General features: G+C 32.4%; 1 protein-coding gene across 1 annotated transcript in view; it reads right to left on the minus strand.

Annotated features, from left to right (window-relative positions):
* Positions 1-14,285, minus strand: part of LOC105337901 (uncharacterized) — a 41,172-nt gene that overhangs the window by 8,121 nt on the left and 18,766 nt on the right. Inside the window, exons 2-8 of the mRNA XM_011442834.4 lie at positions 12,534-12,656; positions 10,646-10,856; positions 7,790-7,999; positions 7,485-7,607; positions 7,132-7,338; positions 5,264-5,421; positions 5,016-5,146 (exon numbers count right to left, since the gene is read on the minus strand). Coding sequence (XP_011441136.3) covers positions 5,016-5,146; positions 5,264-5,421; positions 7,132-7,338; positions 7,485-7,607; positions 7,790-7,999; positions 10,646-10,856; positions 12,534-12,656 — 1,163 coding nt within the window. The remainder of the gene's footprint in view (positions 1-5,015; positions 5,147-5,263; positions 5,422-7,131; positions 7,339-7,484; positions 7,608-7,789; positions 8,000-10,645; positions 10,857-12,533; positions 12,657-14,285) is intronic.

Genomic DNA, 14,285 nt, shown 5'->3' on the forward strand with positions numbered 1-14,285 from the left:
TTTGAATTTCAGTGTTGGTTAGAAACATTTCTTTACGTTTTCCATTCGCGACTAATCTAGATACGAATAAGTTTGTTTTTTCTTAGCCGCAGCATACTTCCGTTTAGTGCCAAAAGTGAAAAGATGGAAAGTTTTGAAAACTTCAGTGCAAAGAAAGTTGTAAAATGGTTGAAGGAAAGGAGTGTACAGTGCAAAGAAAGATGTAAAATGGTTGAAGGAAAGGAGTGTACCGGAGGAATTACAAGTGATTCAAAAAAGATTGTACCGTAAATTCACTTCGCAACATTAATTCTTGATACTTAGGGTTTTTTGAAGATCTAAATATTATGCTTTATTTGTTGTCCGTCTGTCTTGCGGCAACATAGATACTCTGTCAACTGTTAACATACGGAAGAGGACAATCAAAGAATCAAACTGTTCCATCGTAACTCCAAATACCAAGCACTGCCATTTCAAAACCTGTAACTCTTTATCGTTACTTCGGATAAACATGCATATTTTGTAATTTCACAGAAGGTGAGCTTCATTTTTAGCTTCGATTATAACCTCTATTTGCGGTTAACAGTTCTGTCGTCTTTGTGTCTTCTTGATGTTGTTAAATTGATGTTTTCCCCAGGTTTAGACTAATAGAACGCATAAAATGCATACGATTGTAAGCTTTTCATGTTTACGAGGGTCAATCCAAAAATACGAAGACTTTTGTCATAGCTTTGTTACTTAACGTCATATCATTACCAAATTTGGTAGACATAATTTAGCAATTGTTTCAAACAATTTTCAAGGAAAAAAGTTAATAAGTTTCTTTATTTCAAAGAATTATTTAGAATGTAATCCTGCAAAAATGAGGTAACGGCACACGGTCAAAATTTGTGTTATGTCAACACCATATAATGGTTGAAAGTAATATCAATAATATAAATTGGGCTTAAAACCAAAAAATATTGAAACTTCAAATTTAGTATAATCATGGTATTCTTTGTACCAAATAATGACGGGATATATTGTTTTGTCGAACAGATATTAGTCACTAAAGTCAGATAGTCCTCTTTTGAATTGACTAAAAACATCGACGTCGCCGGACGTTACGGCGAAACGAGAAGTACAAATAAAATGGATTTAACTCAGGAAAAAGCCGGTACAAGCTGTGAAAATGCTCAATGGTGCCAAAAATAAGTCAACAATCATTTGCAAGTTTGTGTTTAACTGTAATAAATTCTGCGGGGGTGGTAGTCAATGTATTTTGAATATAGAACAGTCCGAAAGAGAGTTCAATATCTGGTCAAAAAAGAAATAACGTCAACCGACGTTCAGGGTTATCCTTACTGTAAACTAAGAGATACATGGTTAGAAAATGAAAACTTTGAAGAACTAACTTATGATTCTCGAACAAATGACTGCAAATAAGATGTTTAGTGGTTCAGTGCCATTTTAAATTGTACAAAATGTAAGTAGAAAGGCACAAGATATGATAAGATAAGCATGATATAAAGATGGGGTAATATCTATAAACTGTGCGTGTTTAATCTTGACATCATGTTTTGAACGTTACCGTGCGCCGTTGTGATGAAACATGTTGTTTTTAAAAAGGGGTAACAAAAATACCGTTTCATCAAATGGACTAAAACTTCGCATATCAATAACATAAGTGTTGGTGCACAGATTCATATGTTAAGTATGACTTTCGTGAAAAATATATGATAGACAGCCACATTGTCTTCGTATTTTTGATTGACCCTCGTAGATATAGAGTACTCGATTGACTGTTTACCTATTATGATTCAAAACCAAACCTATAACAGGTATTTTTGATACTTAACCGACGTCCCAACCCTAATATTAGGCTGTCACGGTATCACATCTTTAAAAGGTAAAATAATTTCATACAATATTTCTTCTGATCACTTTAAAAAATGTTTTACTTTGTAATGATTTTTTACTTGAAATTACACTTATAAGTAAAAGGTTATTACTTAACATTTACTTACAAATTTAAAACAATTGTTAAATCATGTCAATTACTAGATCAGAATATTTAACTTACATTTACTTAATATGTAGAACTCTTTTACTAAGTAATTTCGTTTTACTGATAGTTTTGTGAAAAGGAATAATCATTAAAATTTTACTTAAAGCAGAAAATGATTTAATAAAAGTTAACTGAGAGAGAGAGAGAGAGCACTTTATTAATTAAGAAAAGTGTGTTGGTTATCAAGAAGCAAATTACAAATATTTTATATCAAATAATCTTATAAAAAATATCACATAGAATACAAGTGGCAAACAATATGTCTCCAGTGGAATAAAAAGCGTTAAACATCACGATTTACCGACCAATTCCCAATTCATTTAAAAACCTTTTCCCTTTTCGTGATTAAAAAATGATACATAATACATAAAGTTTATTATTTATTGTTCATATTTCTAATAGTTTCGTGCAAGATCATAATTCATTCAATAATTATTGTCATGATGTTTATGATTGATAAGATCGACCTTTAGGAGTTTATGAGCACTGTTTTACATCCTTTCATAAAATATTAGAAAAACTGTTCAGATAATTTTTGGTCTTGAAAAGGACTTGGACGCGATTTGAGATCAAAATTTTATTTTTATTTTTTTATGTTTAAAAATTGTTTACTTTTTTGAATGATTGAGCCAAATTTGAATGTTAGAAATCAAGTTACGAGCGAGATACAGAGGTTAGTATATAAATATTGCCTGTTTGGGAGGGTAACTGTTGAAATTGACACCCCGAGACAACCATTGTCAACCGACGCGAAGGACAGTACAAAAAAATTCTATTCCTTTGAATAAATGATTCATGCCAAACAAGATAAAGTGATTGATTGTGTTCATGAATGATACTAACAACAAAAAAGCAACATTTGATTTGAACTAATTCCAATACCACAATCATATATGTAAACAAAAACAAGACTAAAGCTTTGTTTACAAACCAAAGAATTTTGAACTTTGTATTTTGCTTGTAACTCAATATTTAACTTTAAAATTTTGTTGAATCAATATAAATACCCATATTAACCATTTTAGATGCAAAAAAAGGAAAAATAAAACTTGAAAACTGTGAGCTCAAATCGTGTCCAAGTTCCCCTAAAATAAAACGATAAATAGAGAGAACAATGTTATAGAAAAAAACCCTGTATTTGTCATTTGTCATATACATTTTTAATGTCATTGTACAATATACATTACAAATTAAAGTATTTAAAATGTAATTATCCATATGGTCTATACACGATTTGAGATGAAATTTTTTTTTTATATTTTCATGTATAAAATGGTTTACTTGTGCATTTTGAATGATCAACAAAAAGTGAATGTTAGTAATGAATGAGATAAGAATGAATTTTTGTGAAACAAAGCTCGACACTTATATATGTGTACAAATAATGTGTAATAAAGAAATTACATTTGTGTACAAATTGACCACTGGCCAACATGAGAAAGTGATTCAATGTGTTCATACAAATTTTATCAACATAAGAAAGCATCATTTAATTGAAACTATACCAGTACAACACATATATATGTAAACAATAACAAGACGAGCTCTGTTTACAAAACAAATAATTTCAAACTCTGTATCTCCGATATCGATTGTACCCAAAAGACAGAGAGAAAAAAAGAGCGGACTTTTCAGAAATGAAATATGAATGTTTTGAGAAGATATGTCTTATCAGAATAAAAAGTCACTGTTCTATGATTTTGAATTTCTGTGTTGGTTAGAAACATTTCTTTACGTTTTCCGTGCGCGACTTATCTAGATACGAAATAGTTTGTTTTTTCTTCGCCGCAGCATACTTCCGTTTAGCGCCAAAAGTGAAAACTTTAGTGCAAAGAAAGTTGTAAAATGGTTGAAGGAAATGAGTGTACCGGAGGAATTACAAGTTCTGATTGCAGGTATATTAATCAGATGGAAACATATTTTGAAAGAACATGGTATATTGATAACCTGGAAACATCAACAATACTCTGTATATTATTTTTCTATAAATTTGTGACCAAAAATATTAGTGTATGAAAGATGATAATATGCTAAATGTTTTTGTTCTTGCTTCAGGACTTAATTCTAATGTTTCATTCCACCTGAGATAACTAAATTCAAAAAAAGATTGTACCGTTAATTCACTTCGCAACATTAATTCTTGATACTTAGGGTTTTTTGAAGATCTAAATGTTATGCTTTATTTATTGTCCGTCTGTCTTGCGGCAGCATATATACTCTGTCAACTGTTAACATACGGAAGAGGACAATCAAAGAATCAAACTGTTCAATCGTAATTCCAAATACCAAGCACTGCCATTTCAAAACCTGTAACTCTTAATCCTTACTTCGGGTATACATGTTTATTTTGTTGTCAATTTTCTAATTGCACGGAAGAAGGTGAGCTTCATTTTTTGCTTCAGTTTTAACTTCTATTTGCGATGAATAGTTTTGTTGGCTTTGTGTGTTCTTGGGGATGTTAAATTGATGTTTCCCCAGGTTTAGACTAATAGAACGCATAAAATGCATATGATCACAAGATTTTAATGCATAAACATAAAGTACTCGATGGACTGCTTATCGATTATGATTTCAAACCAGACCTATATCAGGCATTTTTCATACTTAACCGACATCCTAGCCCTTTTATTAAGTTTCCACGGTATCGCATCTTTAAAAGGTAAAATAATTTCACGCAATATTTCTTCTGACTGGATTTAAAAGAAAACAAGTCATTTGATCTATTTTGCGATCAGCAGTAAATATTTTTATCTTTCTTACTTTATTGTGTTCAATTCTTTGATAAGTTAATGAAAGAACACAAAGAGTCTCGTTTCTTTTCAAGTGTTTAGGAAAAAGGTGACTGTGTGAAATAAAAACGACTCGGTTTGTGGAGGGTTACATTTCCGAAAGAGGCATTTATAATGATCATACTAAAATTGATAAAGCTTTATACGATGTGTTCTGTTTTTAAAAGTGTTTTTTTCTTTAACAGTGCCTCATAACTTACTTATCGTCTTCAGTACATGCATTACAGAACGTCATGCTCTCACATTTACATCGGTCACGTGGGTTTGCCATACGTCCCCTGCTACGGCCACAAAGAATACAGCTATTGGCGTCAGTAACTAGTCGATAGGGCTGAAAAAATGATTGATTGTTGATGTTCATCACTGAGTAGACACAATCATTCTCAGATTCTATTTATTTATTGCATCCATATATTAGATTTTGAATAGTTTACGTTCATTCAATAACCTTTAGATATAACTGGTAAACATCGTAAACCAATATGGACGACACGGCCATGACCTCTGCTGAACCCGTTGACGTCACAGCCATTAGGATCATGATGATGATGATGAACTCTCCAGTGCGTCCTAGTAGTTTTTGAGCGACTACAACAGGAACTAGTCCTACAAATATGAATCAAAATCAGAATCAGATAATCAACTCCAACATAAAGAGCATACAATATTAAAACAAAACTCAAACACTATATGAAAGAATAATCTGCATTCAAAGATGCTCTTAATGAATCATTGCGTATTTTGGTGGACGCTGATTTTAAATGCAAGCAAAACGTCAAAATATATCTTTGATCAGTGTCATTTTGACTTTTTTATAGATTTGGTCGAAAATTATCAGTGTAAGCTCTACAATTAAAAGAAAAGGGAGAGTAACATATTTCTTATCAACAAATTAAAGTGTACCAACAGTGGTAATAAAACTAGATTCATTCTTCGATAATTAAGGACTTGCTATTGCACTTTTCCATCCTTAATATTTTTACTTTAAATAATAGAGACTATATAATACAGTGCATTCTCCTAAACATAGTAGAATTCAGTTAAGGTTCAATTTTGCAAGCAGAAGCAATAAAAGAAATGAAATACAACAGATAAAGAGACATTTCATAATTGTAATCATTAATTTAGGATTTCCTTTCCAGTAGGAAAATCCATTACCTTGATAGTTAATTCACCTCAAAGCAGAATAAATCAATGCATATCAAAATCAATTTTCAATAAATGATGGAGCATCGTCCACTTCACTAAAGAAACAGGGCGCGCTTGATTGTATTTAGAATAGTCAATTGTAGCCTAGACAGCTTACAGTGTCAGCAACCTATACATTTAGTGGTATCTTGTCTCTTTTACCTATTTGAACTGCATGTATTTCTCTTCAAATCCAACTACATACAGTTATTGTCTCGTTTACTTCTGAAAACAAGAGTTTTTGACAATGTTTGATATTAACTGGTTTTACATTTTATATAATGCAAAACAGAATAAAGGTTTCGACGCAATTGATGAATGCATATCACTCATCACGATGATAATGAAATTAACATTTCCTATTTATGTATAAGAACCTTTTCTAAAATTAACCAATTACATAAATTATGCAAAAAACAAAAAAATAAAAACAAAACACCAAAAAAAAACCAACCAAAAATTGACTTGTCTTTCAATTCGGGCAAACTTAAAACTAGAGAAATGTTTTGTTCGGTGTAACAAAATGAAATCAATTTCAGAGAGTTTTATGAACTTCTGCAAGAACATTATATTTGGAGCCAAAATTAACGACGTCATATACGATTTTGATATTCAAAAGCTTATTTTAAATCTAACAGTTATTAGCTTATATATTTAATTCTGCCTAATATATCAAAATTCAGCCAAAAGGTAATTAAAACTTTCACTTTTACTTTAAAAAATGTTCATCATCCTCTTAATTTAATTTTTTTTTCATGTTTAAATTATATATACGTTTCATGTATGTCTTGATACAATGACAATGAGAAGAATGATACATGTAGATAAATGTTCTATGCCAATATCTTCGTGTTTCAAAGCTAATGCTCATTTAAATTGAAACTTTCCCGTCCGAACAACAAGGTCACCGATTTCCGCCTGATCTGACAAGAAGCAAAAAGCTAATGGTAAATTCAGTTGGATCATGTCCGATTTGAAGTAGCCAATGAAATTGATTCCAGATTGACGTCCTTCTGGAATCGCACAAAACCTGATTGCGACAAAGATATGGGCGATCTTTCTTAAAAGGAAAAGTTCATTCTGTTTCGATCAATTAAAAATTGTTCCTTCTAAAATACAGTACTTTACCTGCATCTACATCTGTTTCACTCAAAAGGGCTTGGTTTTGGTTGGCGCTGAGGGCTATGTAAGCTAGGGAAGTAGTCGTAGCAAGACCAAACGGTATAGCAAACCAACAGAGACCACCCACCAGGAACCCTACCACACCTTGCTTAGGTTTGGCTGCAACGCTGCTTTGCCAATATGACTGATCCACAAATATAGTGCCAAAATTGCCTGAAACAGAGAAAAATTGTATAAACTATGAACTTTTGTGAGGCTTCTGTTCCGTTTTGTTTGTTATTGAAATTGAATTAAAAAGGACGTATGTTTGATTCAATTTGTGCATTCTTTTAAAAGAATTACAATTCTTGACTTCGTACCAACTATATTGATCACTCCAAACATCAGACCTTGCTTTGACTGAATGGTTAGAAAGCTGTTTTTATAATTGTCATCTGGTCCTTTGCTGCAAGACACTAATGTATAAACTTTGTCAACCGTGCCTGAAATACAAACAGCGGGATTTCTTATTCTTTTTGAGTTTGAATGACTTTTCAACATGCCTAATTAAACAATTGCCTATTATTCATCATAAGTACACGCATGTTATCCTAAAGGGTAAATCGCTGAAAATAGAACTAGCTAATAAAGAGTTACCTCCGAGGTTGGTTTCTAAATGCATTACCTAGAGTTCTTGTACTTGAATCGTCATTGAAAACGTTCATGACAAAGATCATCATTAAGATGTATATGATGCCTGTGTTGAAGTACGAGACATAGAACGTTGCACCCAGTCCTCCGATGAAAGTATACGCTCCAATCACGGTTGTTACTAGCAGCGTTGCGTATTCCACACTGATGTCCTGAACGAGACTCTTCATTACTGCAGCGCCACCTAGCATTGAGTTGAAATAATATTAGAATTATTAGTTCATTATATTTTTTTGGGATAAAATTTACAATTCATTATTATGTCTAATCGGGTTTGAACCCTGTGCTCGATAAGTTTGCCTAATGACCCCAAGGATTCAAGTTTCAAAGAAATTTAGTTCGTCTTTATTTGAGTTTGCTTTCACAATAACAAAATGAACTATTTTTGTTTCTTAAATGAACTCCATATAAAGGTTTGAACAAACTTAAATCCACTGTACATACATCAATAACTTTTGGTCACCCAAGTCGCCCGTTAACAATTTTACAATTTGTTTGCTTCTTAAAAAACTACAAGATCAATTGTTATACTATTTTGTTTGAAGCATCTACAGGATAAGAGATATCTAAATTGTGTTCTTTATTACCTTTTCACGCCTCAAAGGCACAAAAAGACCAATTTTTCAAAACAAAAAAAATTTATTTCCACACGTGTAAAAACCCAAAATGCATCCTTTAGGATAAAACCTTATTATCCCTTGGGTATTCTAAAGTTCCAACCAAATGTTAGCATATTTTCCATATTGCGCCTTGTCGATTAAAACCTTAACGTCTTTATTAGCATCCAACTTTCTTAATGATCAAGAACCTACATGTAACCTTTTGGAATATTTAGCTATTGCTGTTTGGATGAAAAAGCAGGCTATGTTCTGAAAAAGTAATGTAGCGAGAATTCGGTTTAACGGGAAATTTTAACAACAAAGACCCTTTATCCTGCAATTAGTACTAGCTTTTATCGTTTTAAAAGGAAACACTTTCCATACATGATGTTTTAGGGTCGGATCAAATGGGAAGTGTCGTTTTCAAAATTCAGTTAGAACATAATAACTTGACCGAAAAGATGTTATTGCATTAAAATTCGACTTTTAAAGTCTCAACGTAGTGTATAGACTAACTAGTTGCAAAAGAAGGGTGTTTTTTTTAACTTGAATGTGAATACGTACAGATACTTTCATTTTTGCATTAAATATTGAATGTCAACACTCTATTGCATATACATACACAAGGATGTATTGCGTCGTATCTCTTTTCCAAATTTTATTCTAAATGTCAAATTTAACTATAATTTTTTCTATCGGTAAATTTGAGATAAAAGGCTGTTTTCAAAAAAATGGAAAATGTACTCTTTCTGAAGCAACGTCATCATTTTATGCGTACATCATTTATCCATATATCAAATAATTCACTATAGTAGTCAACACACTATGTTCATGGTTCACACATAAGACTACCAATCTGCCCGTGGTATAAAGGTATATAATCTAACCAAAGTTGCAGATTCAAGGTATCTGCCCAATGCATTATGAACTTGCCATACAATTTCCGCCATGACGTTAATTAGTCAATCCACGTTCTTGTTTACCCCATTCTGGAAAGTTCTCTCCATCAAATTCAAAAAACGAATTGCCTCAATTGGAATTTACATTCTATGTACTAATTATTTAACATTCTTTCGTTGCAATCATATACTTTGGTACAAACTCCCACTGACTGGGACCAGCAAAGCATGTCCACTATCTTCTGTCAATTTTGCTATTAAATTAAAGTTGGTTTTTAATTAATTTTATGATAACTACTTATTAGGAATGATTCGATATAGTTTACGGACATCATTTCACACGTGTTAAAATATCAAAGGTGTCAGCAGATACTCTGATGCAGATGAGGGCGTGTTGTAGTTTATTGGTAAAATGTCTTTAAGGTATCACACCGGTAATCGGCCAATCAATTGTAGTTCCATATATACTTCATAATTATTTTTTTTCTTGACTGTATTTTTACATTTTCCTTTACTCAGTTTTAAAATTTTTTGTACCACTGAGTAGGATATTTCATGTATTTTGTTAGGTGATGATTTTTTTTCACAGGAACTACTTCTTTCAGGGCTCATGCAGCAGCTTCCTGGGGAGTGTGCAGTCTGTTTACATACAAATGGAAAACACGTGGTTTTGAGGGTAGACCTGTTTGGAGCTAGATATTTTGAGAAAATGCAGTATCGCTTGCCCTTTTTATTGTGTTAGCTGATGAGATAGGTAACAAATAACATTTCCTCCGAATATTTTGTCATGAAAAATACAAACTGATTTTTAAGAATTTTTTCCCCTCTATAGTGTTATATAGTGAAAACAATTACCGGTGTGATACCTTTATTTATAGGTATATACATGTATATACCATGTAAAGGGTCCTCCAAACCCTCTCGAAAAGTTTTTGAATACAAGATCATTTTTTTTTATATTTTCTTTTTAAAAGTTTTTCATTACACAAAAGTATTTGCTATATTCGAATTCGGGACCTATGGGTTAGTAGACAAAAGCTGTACTTATTGCGCTACAGAATAGACACCCAATTTTGGTGACAAACAGTTTCACTCTTAGTTTAAATCTCCATGTTGTGACGTGTACCGTCATAAAAAGTAAAGTCGAAGTCCCTTAACGTTATTTAATTAATGTTTGGCCGGTAAAGAGGTTATGTATCATACATGTACATGAAAAGTAATCAACAGATAGAGAAGTATATTAAGTTATTTGAATGTCGAAACGGTTAGTAGAACTACTCTCCCTTCCCAAATATAGGGTATAAATCAGACGTCATATTTGTGAAATCGCACCTAGCATTAACATGGCTGTAACAATAAGGTTCGTCATAAGAGCGAATCCACAGAATATCTTGTGTGTCCTTGTCCCAAATCTGGCTTTAATGACCTGGAGAAAGGTCTTGGCACCGGGGGCTCTGATCTTTAGCTGAACGGAGACCATTGAAAACAGCAGCATTTGAACAGAGGCACCAGCAGCGTACCAAAACGGCCCGCTTATACCATACTGAAAAAAATCAACCAATTGTTAACATCTGTTGCATGATGTAACTTTCAAATGTGAACAACCCTTTCGGTTGAAGTGAATATTTTATAGGATTACAATGAGAACATCAGTTCCTGCTTTTTAAAAATTCTTTTAACCTTTCCTTTACTGTTGTTAAATGTATATTAATCAACTAAAACCATTGAACTCAACGTTTTTATAAAAACTCCCGACTGAAATCCATTTTTCCCCTATAAGCTTTTACAATGGTTTTCGTTTTGATGATAAATACGTTGTTATGCAAGTACTTTATGCATTAATCGTCTTGTTGTCACTACAATGCCCGACACAGTGAAGGCTTCCGTCACATATTGATAAACGACATTCAGTAACGTTGATAAAGATGTCAGACTTGTACTTAAATGCATATATTTTCCCATCAAAATGATCTTTGAAAATTAAGTTTAAAAATTCATTATTTATTAATAAATCTATTATGATTATTGTAAAATGAATAGTTTAAAAAGCTGATTTTTTGTTATGCTAATAAGCAGTGCATCAGTTATGAATCTGAAAGACGAGATAACAAAACCTAATTTATTTAATGGAATATGTTAATGCAATTCTATTTATTTTGAAAAACTAAGTACAATAAAAGGCAATAGGCTAGACTGTCTCATGTTTGCAGACACTTTTACTCGTGTTTTACATAGTTAATGTCGCCTTTGAATGATAGCAATTTCATAATTTCCAATGAAGATAAGTTCAGTTACCGTTAATGAAACCATCATGCAATGTTCGAAGAGACTAATGAAATTTAATACTATATATATCTGATGACGCAAATGTTAACTCGGTGCAAACGAACTAGTTCACTTGCATTGATTTTACAAAAAAAGCACGCCACAAGTGAAGCTTGCATTCATTGGGAAGCATTTCTAAAACAGTTTTATATTGATTTAGATGGCGTCATGTTTCCTTAACCCTATAAAGACAATTAGCCTTTAGTTACTTGAGTTATGTCAAGCATGAGTTTTGTGGAAGACCGAGGACACTGACTTCTGAATCATTACACATTGAGTATTTTGGGATTATGGTTACGTTGTAACTTCTTTCATGTTCTTAAAATCAAAATTTAGCTGAATCACGAAAACACGTGCACTTTACAGCAAAAGCGTTCAAGGGTCCTCCACACCCTCTGGAAAAGTTTGTAAAACAAGTCAGCTTATTTATATTCCATGGTGACATATAATTCAAGCACACATTTGACTTAAAATGACGTATAACATGTTAAATTTTAGAGAAAGAAAAAACTTTTTAAAAGATATTGCTTTTCATTAAAACAACAGTCTTAGCAATATTCGGACTCGGGGCCTGCAGTTTAGTAGACCTATATATAAGTTATCCTCTCCGCTACAGAGTAAGGGTGTGTCGAGGACCTTAAGTGTCATGATGTCAGTATTGAATTCACTAAAAAATATTGGTAAGCTTTGGAATGGCCAAGTTCAAAAGTAAATACCAATAAAACATGAGCGTTTGTCCGTAACACTCTACATAGTGAGACCAGATGCATGATTATATTGCCTCATTCATTAACGACAATGTATATATATTATATATGCGGTCTTCACGTAAATGACTTCAGTGAATCTGATTGAATAATTCTGAAACACACTTGTTTAACATTTTGTCACGTACCTTGCTACCCACTGTCGCCGACTGCAGTAGAGTGGCCGCCCACGTCCATTGAGAAACGAGGGTGGTTGCCGTTAACCCCGCGTTCACATTCCCCCCAGCATCGAATGAAACATCCAAAGAATTCTGAAATAAAAATAAAAATATCAGGGAGTCCAGCACTGTATCATGTTTAAGGTGGTTGCTCGCAGTCATCTCTTTGGTGGTTCCTATAGAATATCAATGAGAGCACGCGTTAAAAACCAAATATAAAATATTGAACAGTTAAAAAATTACTGCTGTTAGTCCATGTGTTCTGTTATGTCTAAAAGTACTTGTTTATCGAGTAACATTAAATAGTCCACTAAGAATGAAATTCAAAAGTTAACAAAGTTTTGATTAGTTTATGATATCATAAAGATATGTAAAACGTTGCATCGTACATCTCTTCGTTAATTTCTATTTGCATTTTTTATTTCATAATTCCCTTTTTTTTATTTGCTTACGTTTAGTTTTTCATTTGTATTCATAGAAACCATATCGCATTCATATACAATACAAATATATGATATAGAAACTTTTAAAATACCATTTGATATTCAACTGATGAATGACAAACATACAACCATTTCCCAAACTTATACAATGCAATACTGTAATATATTTTCATTTTTACATAATGAGCACAAAATGTGCATTTATAATGAACGCACTTTAATAAACTAATACATGTAAACTAAAACATTATTTTTTAAAGCCTAAAAAGAGGTTTCTTAAAATACTTTTCAATAAATTCTCATATCGGTTTATTTTCTTACTGCTAGTTTTATAATTTGGTTGATTGTTTAAACGAATGGAAATTGTGCAAAACTGTTAGTAATTTGGTAAAACTAGCTAAACTCAGTTTTGACGTGCATTTGTCAGTTTATCAATGTTTGGAAAATATTTATTCGATTTTTAACCGGGTTTTCCAACGGAAAAATCCGGTTATTAAAATGGTGAAAATGGCGGGCGGGCGGGATGGCGGGCGGGCGGCTGCCAAAAGGGTACCCTCATTGTACGGATAACTCCTCCTACAGTTTTCAAGATAGGAAGTTGTTCTTTTGCAGATCAATTGTTCATATATCAGAGGTGTGCATATTGCTAGGATTTTGATTTCCGATAATTTATCGAAAAAATACCAGCTTTTGAACTTAGTCATTTTTTGGCAAAATATTGCATATAGGGTACCCTCATTGTACGGATAACTCCTCCTACAGTTCTCAAGATAGGAAGTTGTTCTTTTGCAGATCAATTGTACATATATCAGAGGTGTGCATATTGCTAGGATTTTGATTTCCGATAATTTATCGAAAAAATACCAGCTTTTGAACTTAGTCATTTTATGGCAAAATGTTGCATATAGGGTAACCTTATTGTACGGATAACTCCTCCTACAGTTCTCAAGATAGGAAGTTGTTCTTTTGCAGATCAATTGTACATATATCAGAGGTGTGCATATTGCTAGGATTTTGATTTCCGATAATTTATCGAAAAAATACCAGCTTTTGAACTTAGTCATTTTATGGCAAAATGTTGCATATAGGGTACCCTCATTGTACGGATAACTCCTCCTACAGTTCTCAAAATAGGAAGTTGTTCTTTTGCAGATCAATTGTACATATATCAGAGGTGTGCATATTGCTAGGATTTTGATTTCCGATAATTTATGAAAAAAATACCAGCTTTTGAACTTAGCCATTTTTTGGCAAAATGTTGCATATACATGTAGGGTAC

Source organism: Magallana gigas, chromosome 3 (assembly GCF_963853765.1).
Source record: "Magallana gigas chromosome 3, xbMagGiga1.1, whole genome shotgun sequence".
Taxonomy (NCBI): Eukaryota; Metazoa; Mollusca; class Bivalvia; order Ostreida; family Ostreidae; genus Magallana; species Magallana gigas.